At 43.7% G+C, this 16,345-nt stretch overlaps 2 protein-coding genes across 2 annotated transcripts in view; one reads left to right on the forward strand and one right to left on the reverse strand.

Moving 5' to 3' along the window:
- Window positions 1–16,345, reverse strand: part of LOC126284775 (uncharacterized) — a 652,584-nt gene that overhangs the window by 382,856 nt on the left and 253,383 nt on the right. The window lies entirely within an intron of this gene.
- Window positions 574–16,345, forward strand: part of LOC126284774 (uncharacterized) — a 227,625-nt gene continuing 211,853 nt past the window's right edge. Inside the window, exon 1 of the mRNA XM_049983935.1 lies at window positions 574–970. Coding sequence (XP_049839892.1) covers window positions 731–970 — 240 coding nt within the window. The 5' untranslated portion in view covers window positions 574–730. The remainder of the gene's footprint in view (window positions 971–16,345) is intronic.

A 16,345-nucleotide genomic window follows, 5' to 3' on the forward strand; every position in this document is an offset into this window, starting at 1 on the left:
GTTCAACATTCAAAACTTAAATGTACCAATGCAGGACGACAGTCCAGGAAGTGAACTGCCTACACATTGTCTCCCGGCCAATAATGCCATACGATCATTTCAGTTCATCGGGTAAGTTCACTTTCTTCTGATCAGATTCAGTGTAACAGACTGGGCGGCCGGTGTGGCCGAGCGGTTCTAGGCGCTTCAGTCTGGAACAGAGCGACCGCTACGGCGGCAGGTTCGAATCCTGCCTTGGGCATGGATGTGTGTGGTGTCCTTAGGTTAGTTAGGTTTAAGTAGTTTTAAGTTCTAGGGGACTGAAGACCTCAGATGTTAAGTCCCATTTGAACCATTACATTCAGTATAACAGACTGTTCTGTAAAAGCAAGTGAAGAGTCAGGGGATAAGTCACCCGTTACGAGGTAGGTCAAAGTAGGCGCGGTAGGGAAGTGTTTGGTCGAGCCAGTAGTGACAGCCGAGCACCAAGTGGAGGAAGCGTCAAGTGTCAGCAGAGTGAGATGGCTCGAGGCGCACGGCGCAGCCTTCGCCGGCCGCCCGGCTGGACCAACTGGCTCAGCTGTGCGGCTGGTGTCTGGTGGGGTGTGGTGGTGCGTGGTGGGGGCAGGCAGAAGCCCGCTGGACCTCCTCCGGGCGCCGCGGCTGCTGGCAGCAAGGCCACACCAGTCTGCGGCGGCCCGTCAGCCGGGCACTCAGTCAGTGAGGGAGTCGGTGAGTCGGCCGCACCACCATGTGGCTGGCCGCGTTCGGCCCACTGTTGCTCGCAGCTCTGCTCGAGGTCGCGGTCGCGGCCGAAGGCGCGGCGTCCGCAGCGCCGGCGGCCTCTGCCGGGACGGCGGCTTCTGCGGCGACGGCGACTCACGGGCACCACCACCACCAGCAACAGCAGCAGCAGGTGTCTGGCGGCAGCGTGGGGATCGCCGCTGCGCAGTCGTGGATCCCCTACCGGCACTCCGCGCTATCCCTCCAGGTAAGGCGACAGGGCGCACCTCATCACACGTCCAAATTATAGCACCCGACATTTTTGTTAATGTATGTTTAGCGGGGCAGTACCTATTCCCAAAGATTTTTGCTTGATGGAAAAACAAATCATCATCTCGAAGGGGGAGGCGGCATAACCCGCCCCTCCCCCCATCACCACAAAACATTATTTTAGTCAACGCATTTACATTCCTACCTACGCCAGTTTCTAAATTCCTCAGCTCATGTTCGGAGAAGAAAGAAGCCAGAAAAAGGAAGAGTCTGCAAAATGCCAAGGAATTCCTTGAAATCACCGGCTACGTTTAGCAGGGACACTTGCTTGAGGGACTGTTCAAGTCGATGGGCTTGCAGCCTGACTGCCTGTACAGGCAAAGGCTGACTACCTGTTGTCAAAAACAAACCGGACATGGTTCCTGAGTCCCGGTATACAATCGGCGAACAATAGAATGTGGAGTGAGGGAACACAAAAAGGGATAAACCCTTCACTAAGAAATAAACTAACGAGAAGAGTGACATCTTGACTACGCAAAAGAGACTGGAAGAAGCAGCATCGCCATTTACAGTCTCGCGTCGACAGTCTGCACACTTATGTTCACAGTTGTGGCAGAATATGCATAATGTTGAGTGCAGGCTTCGATTTTATTATGTAATAATGACGTCTACGGATTTGTGAAAGTGCGTGGGTATTACAGCTCTTAAATAAAATGCATTATATATCTGCCGGCACTCTTCAAATTTTCGTACGAATACTTTTTCCCTGATCTGAAATTTCTTGCACGTTACGGTAAAATGTACTAACCACTGATACAAACAAATTATTATAATATTGAAACATTTTATATATCTGCTATTGTCTTTAAAATCCCGGGCATCTGTGTTGTGTTAAAACAAGGAGTAACGTCAAGAGAGAGGGGTAGACAACAACAAAATGGAACCCCCTCCCACCCCAATCTCCCCACCCGCCCAGAAACGAACCCTTGATTCACGCAGCGTCGTGAAGACAATTGAAGAACTACTCGAAGCCCAACAAACGGTCTTGGCTTAAATGGCTCTGAGCACTGTGGGACTTAACAGCTGAGGTCATCAGTCCCCTAGAACATAGAACTTCTTAAACCTAACTAACCTAAGGACATCACACACATCCATGCCCTAGCCAGGATTCGAACTTGCGACCGTAGCGGTCGCGCGGTTCCAGACTGAAGCGCCTAGAACCGCTCGGCCACACTGGCTAGCCAAACGGTCTTGGCTTCGATAGTTCATGTTAATGGCCGGGTGCTAGCGATATGGAGTTCCAATATTCGCGTTCAATGATGCGTTAGGCCGAGAACGAACAGCCGTCAGTAACCAGCATCGCGATCTCTCGTAAGGCCGAATCACAGTGGCACGTTCTCTGTGTTGGACAAGAGCGTGTGGAACCATATCAGCGATCTTCACCGCCCGAATTCTGGCTGTTATGAAGAAGTACACTCCCAATGTGAAGAACAAGCTGTTGACAACTGTCCTGTACACTTCCTGTTGCTTCATCCATGTGGCTACGCGTAACATAAATGCAACCCTATTATCGTTAACTGGTTAAGCGGAAATGGTATACCTCACAAATGTACTTCTCATGTCTGGTGTGCATCATTTAAGATTCACCGATGCATCGTTAATTCAGATGCTTCGTGTCATCAATATGGGAAAAAAATTATACATTTTCACCGGCACCAAGTACTACATCGACGTCCTTCAGTGTCAGCACGTGTGTCCTGCCAGTGAAGAGGGAACGCTTCAAGTGAGCAAAAGAAACTCACATCGTTGAGACTAGACGAACGAAAACTGCAGTCTTTACGACTCTCACTGCAAACCACGTATTAGTTCGTTTGCTGTTATTCTTCTGTCAACTCCGAATCTTGCTTTCCACGATATTCCATGTTAACACTAAACCTACGCCTGTCAGGTATTGCTCAGGCAACTGTGCTATCGTGTCAAAACTGAAAACCTATTATGATGTGGTCAAGGTCATTTGTTCTGTATGTGACGAGACAAAGTTTAACAGTTCAAGACTGTGGATGTAACGGATGTTATGAAGTCTTGACAATTTCGCCTACTTGGAAATGCTGACTTAGAATATACGAAAAACCTGAGGGAATTAATGATTATGGTTTCACCCACAAAAATTCTCTGAACGTAATCATCCTAACAACAACGAATCTTAATGTACTAATTCTCTGAAGAAGTTAAACCACAATCTTCCTTCCTTTCATTAATATACTACGCAAACACGTCAAATAATAAGATGATGGAGCTACCACGGTTGTCACTACTATGAAGCCCAATGGGATAGAATCACTAAGTGTATGGTATTCACCTGCCTTGTCCTCTGTATAAAACTTTTACAGTATCCATACTAAGAAAACGAAACACTTCAGTTAGCCGGGTAATGTTTTGCTAAACTATGATATTAATAGTTAGTGAGCGCCAAATACAGTAGATAAAGCGAAAATGTGACTTCAGAAACACTCATTAGAAGGATCTCATGAACGGCGTAATCACAGAACCAGAAACAGTAGAACAGTCATGCAGGAGTACGGAACATTACCACAGAATACTACTTTAAGATTCCATGAGGCGCTCTCTCCTCAGAGAAGCTTTACTGACGACAGAAGCTGTTACGACGTGCCACAGGCGCTACGCTATCTCATAGCGGACGCGGTTCACGAATTGGGCTGGCCCACCAGATAACCCACTAGAAGCGTCTCCAGGTTGCGTTATACTAAAAAAATCAAAGTCAATAATTTCTGTCTGTGACGTCCGCTGCTGGTCTGTCATACTGGAGTAAAAACACACCATCAATTAAACACGTTTTAATCTCTCACACTAACGATTAATAATTTCACTGGCGTGAATTAGTCTGATTACATAAACAGCCGAGTCTGAAGTATCTGAACTACTATGCTTATAACAAAAATAAGAAATTATTTACTTTAAAATAGATTTTTTTTCTTCTTAGACAGCCACTCTCTAAAACATGCACTGGTAAAGCGCCAGATGTCTACAGGACATTTGTGATCGATTATTCTTCTGCCACACATTCACTGCTGTCAATATTAACATCGAAGATACTATAGTGCACATGTATGAAAATTCTGCGAAGAATAAAAGCGTTTTTATTTACATATACGCAGCTTTATTCTTAACTAAGTTAGTCTTATTTCGTAATGGCTAGCCACATTTCAAGTAATACCTGCGAAGTATCCAGCGTACACACTGTATCAAATAAACACGATGTAACTGGTGCATGTGCAGATAATTTCATATGTGGTACCTTGATATGTACACACATCAGTATGTTGATTATATTTTTCCGCATCTAACAATCCTCCCACAAATACATCACAAACTTTATGTTCTGATGTTTTCTGCATGGTCTTACCTGTCCACACAGCCATCTGCACCACTAAGTGGACTACGCCTGTAACTATGGACTACACGTTTTGCGTCAATGTTTCAACACCTGACCTGCTGTTCGGAGTAAATAATGCATTAATGGTTTGCTCTAGCCAAATGTGCTTAGAGGTATTATCTAACTATAGAACATACAATTTGAAATAGCTGTTATTATTATTATTAGTTTGTGAATGACGTAAATACTGATGTAATATTGTTCAGTGCAGCGTCCTCTGCCAATAAAATTATCTGCAGTTACACCCGTCACTCTCTGTATAACCAAAGTAGTATGGACAGTGCACCATGGGATCCTCATTGAAAATAAGCACGAGATGTGGGAGCACTTATATGTCTCATGCTTTTGTTCTTCTTTGTAAGAGAGTGAACTGTGTGTGTGTGTGTGTGTGTGTGTGTGTGTGTGTGTGTGTGTGTGTGTGTTTATAACATTTGCATGTGGTACAAGAAGAGCTGCGTGTTGACAAATTGGTAGATGTGTAAGCTACATGATCAAACCGTAGTAGTATACGTGTTTAACGTCGAATGAAAGTAGTAGTATAGGCAGAGTGGGTTGGAGTTTCGTTCGAGATCGAATACTACTACAATTTGACGAGCGTAAGCGTGAAAATTACTTGTCTCGCTGCTGGATCTTTTATTCGCCCCAGTATTTAGAGAAGCAATGCGAAAGCTAAATCAAATAGCTTGAAACATAGTTGCCACTCCTGAATGAGTGTTCCGTGTCTTAAACACTATGCCACTTCGCCCACAATAACCTAGGAGTAAATACGGGTATACACTGGAAACCTTAGAGAAATTGTGCTTCTTCCCTCCTGTAAATTTCTGGGTTTTGATGCAGAATCAGCCGGCTGCTGTGGCCGAGCGGTTGTAGGCGCTTCACTCTAACCTTAGGTTAGTTAGGTTTAAGTAGTTCTAAGTTCTAGGGGACTCATTACCTCACATGTTAAGTCCCATAGTGCCCAGAGCCATTTGAACCACTTTTTTTTTTTTTAGCAGAATCGATTGAACTACAAGTCATTGCGACACGTAAGAGGCAGTATAAACACAAGGTGTTTGTAAATGCGTTTCACATACTCGGAGTGGTTGTAATTGGTGGCGAATGCTAGACATAGGTAAGTGTGATGTATACACATATTGTTTTTCAATTTGCTGGCTTTCCAGATGTGCTTATACAGCTCAATAGCGGGATGTCAATTATGACGATACTGAATTAAGGAGAACACAAAACCCATTCACTAAGCGGAGAAAATCTCCGACTCGGCCGAGAATCGAATCTGGGTCCCTATGGTTAAGGAATCCGCCGCGCTGACCGCACGGCTACGGAGGCGGACCATTTTACATTTGTTACCGTAACTTTCCTATTTGAATCTGTAAAATATCTGTCCACAGTACAAGCCCTTAAAGATTATGTTTTGTACTGACCTTTAATTGCAATGTGCAACGAAATGTGAGGTATGTGTGCAACGTATCTTGGACGAAAGCTTACAAACACTAAGAAATTGCCATATACACCGCGGGTAAAATATACGAAATAGTGTACATTTATAAGTATTCACAATGCTCTTTAAGTCGATAACAAACTTCAAGTCGAAAAATTTTGGCGTAGTATTCGCGGGTTAAATGATCTTTAAGTTCGCTGTATCACTTCAAGGTAAGAACAACTGTCTGACAAACACGGTGTTACATTCCAATATGAATTCATGGCCTATACATAGGAGGAAGGTATACAGTGCAGGCTCTACACCTACATATGTACTCATTAAGCTAGTGTACAATGTGTGGTAGTGGTATACGTAGTATTGCAGTATTATTTCTCGCCATTCCTTTTACACAGTGTACAAGAAGAAACCTGGTGATAAGCGGGAATTTCTCAAATTTTACAGATTTGCAGATTATGGATCGTGCATGTTGGAAGAAATAATATTCTGCTCGACTCGTTTAGGAACGTGTGCTTCCAGAATTTCTTGAAACGTCTCCTACTGCGTTTTGTTGATCATTATAAGCATTTCCATGGGCAGCGTGCAGCTCTTCTTTCCATGACCCCCCCCCCTCTCTCTCTCTCTCTTTCTCTCTCTCTCTCTCTCTCTCTCTCTCTCTCTCTCTCTCTCTCTCTCTCTCTCACTCATACGACTTTGTGAGAGTCATTCCCAGGCCGCCGAACAATGGTAAACAAACAAAAGAGCTTTGCAAACTGCTACCTCCGTGATGAATTACACTTCCTTAAATTTTTTTCAATAAATCTCACTTCGTAATTTGCCTTCCCCACTATTAGATTTACGCTGTCGCTCCGCCTTAAAGCGCTACAGAGATATACGGCAACATATGATTGACGCTGTTTCCAGACACTAATCGCTGATCATTTAGGTAACCGCTACTGCACCTTTTTGTGTATTTATGCGATCCACATTAAATTTAACCTTGCAGTGGCCCAGTTTGCCAATCTTTCAGACACGTGCTGATCAGTACACAACCCATAGGTGCACGAGTTGTGCGCATGAGCAACTAGTGTGATAATGTTTATTGCTCATGACGCTTGCAGCAGATACATTCAATAGTGATGATGTCAGCGGAGAATTGCGGCACACGTTGATGGCTCGCAGTTAGCGAACTTTGTTTACTGGTCTAACGAACTGGAAGTCTCTGGCGCTCATTGGACAGGCGTGTGTTTACAGATCGGCCAGTAGTTCAGCTGTGGTTTAATCGCCGCCCTGAATGCGTGTATTCAGGCGCCAGGAATACACGCCGGCGCCGAGCTGAGGAAACAGTGATAACTCTCGTGACAGCTGTAATCAGCGCCGCTGTTGTATCTGTATAGCTGGCGCTCTGTCAATAGCGTTGGCGCCTAATGTGGAACTCGGGGGTGACAGACGCGGCTAAGGACAGATTCCAACGCATGGAATTCTGGCCACAAAGAAGGAAACCTTCCTCAAGTGTCACATAAAACTGAACCACAACAGGTAATTATTTCATTGGTTCAAAAGAATTTTTTTTTCTCTAAATGCGAGCTTCGTTTACTAAACGGCAAGGATACGTGAAACACTTATGTTTTGCCTGGAGTGCCAACGAGCCTCAGAGAAAGTAATTTCGACATTCGTGATGTTTCAACATTTTTTTAGGATTGACAGCTTTTTATACAGCGATATTTTTCTATTCCCTCACGCCCTTCCTAACACGCACGTGAAAAAGACTATCGCTACTGAACAGTGTTTTACATTTTTAAATACACTCAATGAACTTCATACAAAGTTTAACTGATCTTTGCATTTATCAGTAAAAGCGTTCATTTCGTCTTGCTGCGAACTGGCAACTTCAAATGCGCTTAGCTATTGCGTGGCATTCTAAAACATCACTTTCACGTATCACAATGTAAGCAGCTTGTATAAATCATAATGAAAGCAATGCGTTAATTGAGCCAGCTAAGTGTACTGACATTTCACAGTGGGCGCGTCTTCACTAGTCTTGGGTAATAAATGCTATTTTAGAAGTGTATGTTTGAAAACTACACAGAGCTGACAGAAGTCAAACGATACCTACTCATCTCGTGTCGGACCTCCTTTCGCCCGGTCTAGTGCTATAATTCGAAGTAACATGGTATCTGCAAATCTTTGCAAACCCCCTGCAGAAACATTGAGCCATGCTGCCTCTATCGGCGTTCATAACTGCGGAAATGTTGCCGGTTCACGATTTTGTGCACGAGCTGACCTTTCGATTATGTCCCATAAATGCTTGATGGGATTCATGTCGGGCGACCTGTGCGACTAAATCATTCGCTGTAACTGTCTGGAATGTTCTTCAAACCAATCGCCGACAATTCTGGCCCGGTGACAATGGTACATTAACAGCCATAAAAATTCGATCGTTTTCAGGAACATGGGAGTCCATGGCTGCAAATGGTCTCATAGTAGCCGAACACAAAGACTTTCAGTCAATGATCAGTTCAGTTGGAACCGAGGATCCAAACTATTCCGTGTAAACACACCCACACCATTATGGAGTCACTACCACCTAGCACAGTGTCTTTTTGACAACTTTGGTCCACGGCCTTGTGTGGTCTACGCCATACACTAAACTCCACATTCAGCTCTTACCAAATGGAATCGGGACTCAGCTGATCAGGCCACGGTTTTCTAGTCGTCTAACGTCCAAGCGATACGGTTACGAGCCAGGAGAGGCGATACAGGCGGTGTTGTGCTGTTAGCAAAGGCAATCACGTCGGTCGTGTGCTGCCATAGCCCATTAACGCCAGATTTAGCCCCACTGTCCTCAAGGTACGTTCGTCGTACGCCCCACATTGATTTCTGCGCTCATTTCATACAGTGTTGCTTGTCTATTAGCACTGACAACTGTATCCAATTACTCTCGGTCGTTAAGTGCAGGCCGACGGCCACTGCGTCGTCCGTGGTGAGGGGTGATGCTAGAAAGTTGCTACTTTCGGCGCCCTCTTGACACTGTGGTTCCTGAAGTACTGAATTCCGTAACGATTTCCAAAATGGAATGTTCCACGCATATAGCTCCAACTAACATTCCGCGTTGAAAGGCGTCCTCGTTTACGGCCATAATTACGTCGGACACTTTTCATGTGAATCACTTGAGTACAAACGATAGCCCGCCAGCGCATTGTCCTTTTATATGTTGTGTACGCAGTGCTACATTTATTTGTAATTGTGCATATTGCTATCCAGTGACTTGTCAGCTCAGTGTATACAAGAGTTAAATGTAAATTGATAACTGTAGTAAGAACGTTATATGCTTTCCACTGGATGTGCTTTCGTTCTGACGATCGAATGAATGCTGCAGTTAATGGTTCAAATGGCTCTAAGCACTATGGGACTTAACATCTGAGGTCATCAGTCCCCTGGACTTAGAACTACTTAAACCTAACTAAACTAAGGACATCACACACATCCATGCCCGAGGTAGGATTCGAACCTGCGATCGTAGCAGCAGCGCGGTTCCGGACTGAAGCGCCTAGGAACCGCTCGGCCACAACGGCCGACTGCTGCGATTAATGAAAAAAATCTAATTATGGTCAAAATACCAGGTATGTTAAGATGTGCAGACCGATGATGATTGATAAGCATGAATACAAATTACAAAATAGCAACCGCATGTAATTTAACCAAACAGACATTAATCCCTGTTACTTCAACAGTGTACTCAACTGGATTGCTTGGAGATGCACAGTTTTACATTAGGTCCGCTCTAAGAAGGGTTTCGCTTTCTTCCGAGAAAGAAGAATGCAGATTTGTGAAGAGATACTTAAAATATACTTTTCTGATGTACGAAATGTACGCGACCGAAACAGAAATCTTTAAGACGAGCTTTCTTCCGCATCGCGTCTATCTTCTTGTCGCCGGATGCAGTCTACACTGAACTTTCTATCCATTCCCCTGTATTGTGGCGCAATGGTTTAAGGCAGTGGATTCATATTCCCGAGGACAGGAAATCCGTATCCAGTCGTCCGAACTGAAATTTTCCCTCATTTTCGTAAATTCCTTTAGACGAATACCAGGAAGGTTCCTATAATAAAGCTTTGGACGTGTCCCTGCAAGAGCTCTCCCAATTACACAGTGCTCAGTCTTTAATTATGACAATGTCGACGAGGCTAACTAAGCACTATTTTGTTCCTCCTCTAAATAAAATGCCGGCCGGGCCGAGCGGTTCTAGACGCTACAGTCTGGAACCACGCGACTGGTACGGTCGCAGGTTCTAATCCTGCGTCGTGCATGGATGTGTGTGATGTCCTTAGGTTAGTTAGGTTTAAGTAGTTCTAAGTTCTAGGGGACTGATAACCTCTGATGTTAAGTCCCATAGTGCTCAGAGCCATTTGAACCATTTGAAATAAAATAAAGTTACGTACTTTTCGAAAGTGTTTTGGAGTGGTTAAGATTCTATTTTAGGACTCTCTGTTGCGTACTACCTGAGAAGATACGTTAAGATCTTCGCTTGTCTCACTTTAACGGCTGTGAAAGTAAAATGCGCCTCCTTAAAACGCAGAGCAGATACAGCGCTATGCATCTACAAACAAGTATTTCTGTCAGAGGAGGCTTCGTCGAAAGCTCGACATCCAAACATTCCACGGACGAAGCATGCACGCGGTGAACGGGAAGCACCTTGACAACTGTTGGAGGCGAGCGGTGATGGCGAAGGCAGTGACACGGCGGCTTACGTCATTTCTGACGCCGCGTCATGACTGCGCGATCCACACGCAGTGAGAATGTCTAGGAACTCGCCCGTGCCGACAAAGAGTACAGAAATAAAACTTTGTTTCTGACTATCAGAAGGTCGTGAATAACTCCGAAGAAACACAGACACGCACGACAATTACAAGGTGGCTTTACCGTCGACAAAATGTACGTGCCTCTCAAGCTGATTAGGTATGGGCAGTTCATAAATACTACACATAATTATAATGTATGTAACAGCTGCGAAGCTGTCATTCGGTATGACGCCGCTTAGGCAGACAGCTTATTTTCTTAGGAGCTTTTGATTTCGCTTCGCGTGGAACGCCGTTCCACAGTATCCTGCGGTACAAAAATTCCAGGTCAGCGAGAAGAGAACAACTCGACCGCTGACGGATTTTTTTTTCCATTAGAACTGTAGATATTCCGTTTCATCGTGTATTAAATCATCGACTTGCTCTGATCTTTTAAGCACTAACCTATTCTTTGTCGTCTAGAATGTATGCCAGCGACTCACTCTTATCGTCAAAATGTGCTCTGCAAGAGCGTTGCTTGGTGGATTATGGAAGAGTATCACTAAGAATGGGTTACTTACAATCACTAAACTGTTCACTTTTTTACGAATACTCGGCTCTTATTCGCTCTCCGTTCTGTTCTGGTAAGACTAATGAAAGGAGGGAAATATGAAGTTCCTCTCAACATCAAGGCCTCTACTATAGGAGAATACGTTTATGAGCGAGCCTGGTGTCGAAATGAATGTTGAACCAGGAAGGGCTCGCTATATGAGTGTCTCCTCAGCACCACGACTGTGCTACTGACGCCAACTTGCAGTTAAATGAATATCCGAAAGAAATTTGGTAACTTTACAATTTAGCATGTAGCCGATATACAGTTTACTGGAAAGGAAGCACAAAAACGCATAAAAATCTGTCGTGATCTTTACAGAGGGCCCATCCGAGAAATCGCCACAAAGAACACCTACACATAGATTTCTTCTTCAATTCAAAAGACAATTTGTGAACTACTACTTGTACAATGTGAAAGTCGGGGAGCAGGTGCTTCCCTGGTAAATACCGCAAACGTGTCGCTACCCAGTTTCGTACCTGCAACAAGGAAGGCGTTTTCTTGTACAGGGATATTAGCGACCAACATCATTCCAGGGCGTTTAGATTTGAACGGCGATTCCGCAGCGCTGATAATTCGCCGTCTTTGAAAAGTGGTGACGACAGTCGTACACTATGTACTGTCTGCCACACAGGAACGCACAGTATTAAAGACGACGTAAGATGCCTTTAGTGTTTCAAAACGATGGTACGTCTGTGATAGCCCTGAAATCCTGCTCTTTCAAGCATGGAAAGAGGACTTTTCTTCACACCCAGTGAACGTAGATAGGGTCCCTGCCTCTCAAAAACCAGTCACCAAAAAAGTGTTTGGAAAACAATGCCAGCAGAGGCACTTACAGACTTCCGTCAAAAATCAGGACCCATTGTACATTTTCCTCGGTTTGCCAGCATGATTGTGCGGATGTGATGGACGCCATCGCTCGACGCAGTCCATGACAATTCCCCAGTGCCACATGCCACTGGGAACAAGGTTACTCCCCTCGTCTGCAGTCACTGTTCTATTCCCCGCGGAAGCTACGCCTCGCTAGATAAGCCGCGACCACCCAGTTGTGTTTTGCCGTCGTCCGAAGCGCCCTCTTCCGAACCGAAACAGCGGTCAAACGAAACAAGTTCACCCATTACACGGCGAAGTATACGGAAGTCTTTATCCGAGTGGTAGCACTGTCATGTTTCTGCCTGAGAAAAGGTGAAGGAGGTATTGACGGACTACAGTAGTCTTACAAGTTGATCGCTGTTAAACGCTACACGTTTATTCGCCAGTGCCTTGCATAGTAGAACAATTAAACACTGATCGGCAATTCCAAGTAACAACATTTATCGCAGACAACATTTCGTTTCGTTTGAATAAACTTCAGGCTGCTTTAATTCTGGCCCATCTTATCGTGAAAATCGCAAGTAATATTCTTTTTGTAAACTCTTGCGCATACGTGACGGCGCATTTATTTAGGCGCCTTCAAGACCATGTCTATGGAAAGAACATTGTTTCTCAAAGTTCCCTTTCTTCCCCTTCCACGATGGTCGTGAAAGACTCTCAAATTACCATTTTTACGCAATTAAGTTGGTCAGTTTCGAGATGTGTCAAACCACGAAGACTATTTTCTACAGGTACTAGAATTGGCTAAACGAGATTCTTAGCAAAATACGGGAACTATCACTTCTAGACGTGCGTGAGAGTTGGGTAATGAATAAAAACTCTGCACTTCAGAATACGGAGGGGGGAAGCGCGATGACCGCGATGACAAGTCCCACTCCTGAACACTGCGCACCACCTGCTGTAATTTGCAATCCACTGACTTGCCCATTCCGTCACTTCGTTCGCGAGTACCGTCATTCCATTTACCATCAAGTCATCATCAATAGCTTTAACACTTAACAACACCAGATGTTTAGACTGACGTTAGTAACTTTGTGGGATAGTTTTCGACTCCAAAAACAAAACCCTCTGAAACTAACCAACTGCTATGTTTCTCGAAAATGTTGTTGACGAATCAATAAAAGAAATGCTTGTATTTACGAAAAATTAATCTTTATTGAAACAGGAAACATGACCTTACCAACATTGAACTCTTAAACGGAACCTTTGGAATTAACTTAAAAAAAAGAAAAAACAAAAATCATCTTATTTTTTGTTCAGAAACATTTTTGACATGAAGTGATGATCAATTAAGTAAACCATAAAAAATAATAAACGGTTACTTTCAATAAAAGATGATAGTAGGTATGTAAACGAATCAAACAACCACTTATTTTCGGCCATCACAATCAAGGTATACGTTTTTATCAATGGAATTGTCGCATCGTTATACCTTTGATTTTAGGGTGACTCGGTCGCACTTGCACTGCAGATTCATCTACCCCGGTATCATTTTCGAAATTTTTGCAAAGAACTTCGTCCATTGCTCTCTACGAATTTCTACAAAAATTTCTGGAATTCATTTCCCTCTTTGATATTTGCTTTGATCAATGCAGTGCCGGCTTATTTTATAAAATCTTGGTGCACCATCTTCTTACTCTTTTTTATACAAGTTTTTCCATAGAAATAGCCCGACTGTCTTAGTACTTCTTGGTTTTCTATGCGAACATTCTCGTCTTCTGGCCCTTCAACGTCCTCTATTTCACGGTCAGTTTCGCGAGTAGATATTTTTGTTTCAATGTCACTAAACCTGACTGCACCTTGAAAAGAATCTTGCGTATCTAATGAGTCAGTAGTCTCAACAATAGCTCGAAAATTTGATGATATTCGAACGTTGCTCCCTTCTGTCTTAAAACAATTAAAAAGAATTTTTTATGAAAGGTAAGGAATGTAAAGTTTATAACGTCATGAGGTAGATTTCGACACGAAGTGGTACGTACCTGCGGAAATAATTATCGCATATGCCTACATAATGCAAAAGTGCAGCGGGTATTAAGATTATAGAGAAGCGGAGTGGCAACGCTGCAGTAGGAACGGAAATTTAAACGAAAGAGCGACGCATGGGGCAATAAATTAACCCACGATACAGTTAAGGGTTAAATTTGGTGACTAGCTATGCTTGCACTGCGAGGTGACGGCGCGCAGTATGTTGAATTGGAACTTGACTTAACCTGGCCGCAACATCCGAGCATATGGTTCGATTCGTGGACTAATATACTCCTCAAATTGGTTTCAGTTCAGGAAAATAACACCGGTATAATGAATTATCAATTCTTTGCTACTTTCACACTCTGTTTATTTTAACGAAATACAGCGTTGTGTTGTGTGTGGCAAGAAACGTTTTTATTACAGTTAAGTCTTCATTAATTATTTATGCACAGCCTTATTTCGAGAGTATAAAGGCAATTACCATCACTGAAACAATACGAACGTCAAGGGTGTCAACAAAAGGCTTTGTACGTAGAGTGATGAAAGCTACAGGCGAGTCACATAATGACGGTACATTAACGACAACCTGTAATTTTTAACGCAGCTCTTAATTGACCTCTTACAATAATTTCATTCCCGTTATCCTCTTGAACATTCCTATACTGAATATGGCAATCGAGTGCCGGTGCTGAGAAAATTACATTAAAAAGGAAGCTCGGTTGACGCCTAGTGGGCCGTCGACTTCTAAGTGCTTAGAAACGAAACAATAACGTATCTGAAGATTGTGGAAAATATTCCCATGGGAAATTAGGGAACCATGGAATACATAGATTTAGACTTCCGGGCGGATATTTTATCATCTACTTGGATGCGGAACTTGGTGCGATTGCATCAGTTTTCGATAGGAGCATATGCCCATTGAAGTGTGTACAAAGTGTCTCGTTATTCTTGTAATAACTGTGACTCAAAATTTTCCAAGCAATAACGACGAACAACAAATATGTACCTCAGAGTCTACTGCAAAAACAAGTATGAGATAATATGAAGTGACGTCGACAAAGAGGTCATTACAATCGGCGCACAATCTTGCACTAGAGATGGATGAGTCTGAAAACGGGTGCTATGTTTTTCGCAGGATCTATCCCAGCATTCGTTTTATTCAATTTAGGGAAAACTAAACGTAGCAGAACAAGCATTTGAACCCTGCTCCTCGCTAATGAGACTCCAATGTACTGCATTGCAATAATGTTTTAAAATCATAGCAGGCCTACTCCAAGAGACTCTGAAGATAAATAATTAAAATATATTACTTGTGCATGTCAACGGTTCCTTCAGACGTTCCTTCCCAACTCTAGGCATCGTGAGCGTGGTTGTGTCCATGCGACACACACTGTGCAGTGTTTCCTCTATGCATTAGAATTGAAAAACAATGTATTTCATTACGAACAAGTAAATATGTCAGTCATCCTCCTCCGTAGGTGAGTTATCAGTAAATGACTGCCACGCGTAGGACCCGGGTTCGATTCTTGTTACCGCCAAGGATTTTCCCCTCGGTGTGCGGTCTAGTATGGAGTGCACTCATTTGTCGCCCTCGTGAAGCCGATGGAGAAGCTACTTGACCGAAGAGTGGCGGCTCCCCGGGATGGAAAGTCTACAAAACAGCCGGGAGAGCGGTGTGCTCACCGCATGTCTTTCCACGCCGCACTCGCATGACGCCGCAAGGCGGAGGATGACGTGGCGGCCGGTAGACATCCTATGGGACTCCACGGCCTGGACAAGGAACTTGTTAAATACGTCATTTCAAAGTATCTTCCAGTGCCAGAGTGCGTTAAATTTGTGTGCGTTCTGTAATTTGGAAGGGGGCATTACTTACAGTATTAACTGTGGTGCAGGCAGGGCTGGTTCAGATGGGACCACGATCAAGCTGTTCGCGGGCTTTCTGTTCTGAGCAGTCGCGGCGAGCATTACTCTTAAAAGCAATAAAGTGAAGTATTTGTTCTAACTGAGGCTTTCTTTCTGCTCAGACAATTGCGTGGACTTTAAAATACTAAAATAACCGCCGAGTGGGAAAGTACCACCCATAAGCTCATCTCCTAGACAACAAGAATTTGAGCCCTTGAACCCTGACAACTTATTTATTTTACGCGAAAAGAAGAACGAGAATATGCCATACAAGGAAGTCATCAGGAAAAACGTTCCCACACCAAAGACATGCACAAAATAAACTAGTATTGAAAACGATTAAGGGTGATAAGTACAAATGAAGGAGGTTA

Source organism: Schistocerca gregaria, chromosome 8, assembly GCF_023897955.1.
Source record: "Schistocerca gregaria isolate iqSchGreg1 chromosome 8, iqSchGreg1.2, whole genome shotgun sequence".
Classification (NCBI taxonomy): domain Eukaryota; kingdom Metazoa; phylum Arthropoda; class Insecta; order Orthoptera; family Acrididae; genus Schistocerca; species Schistocerca gregaria.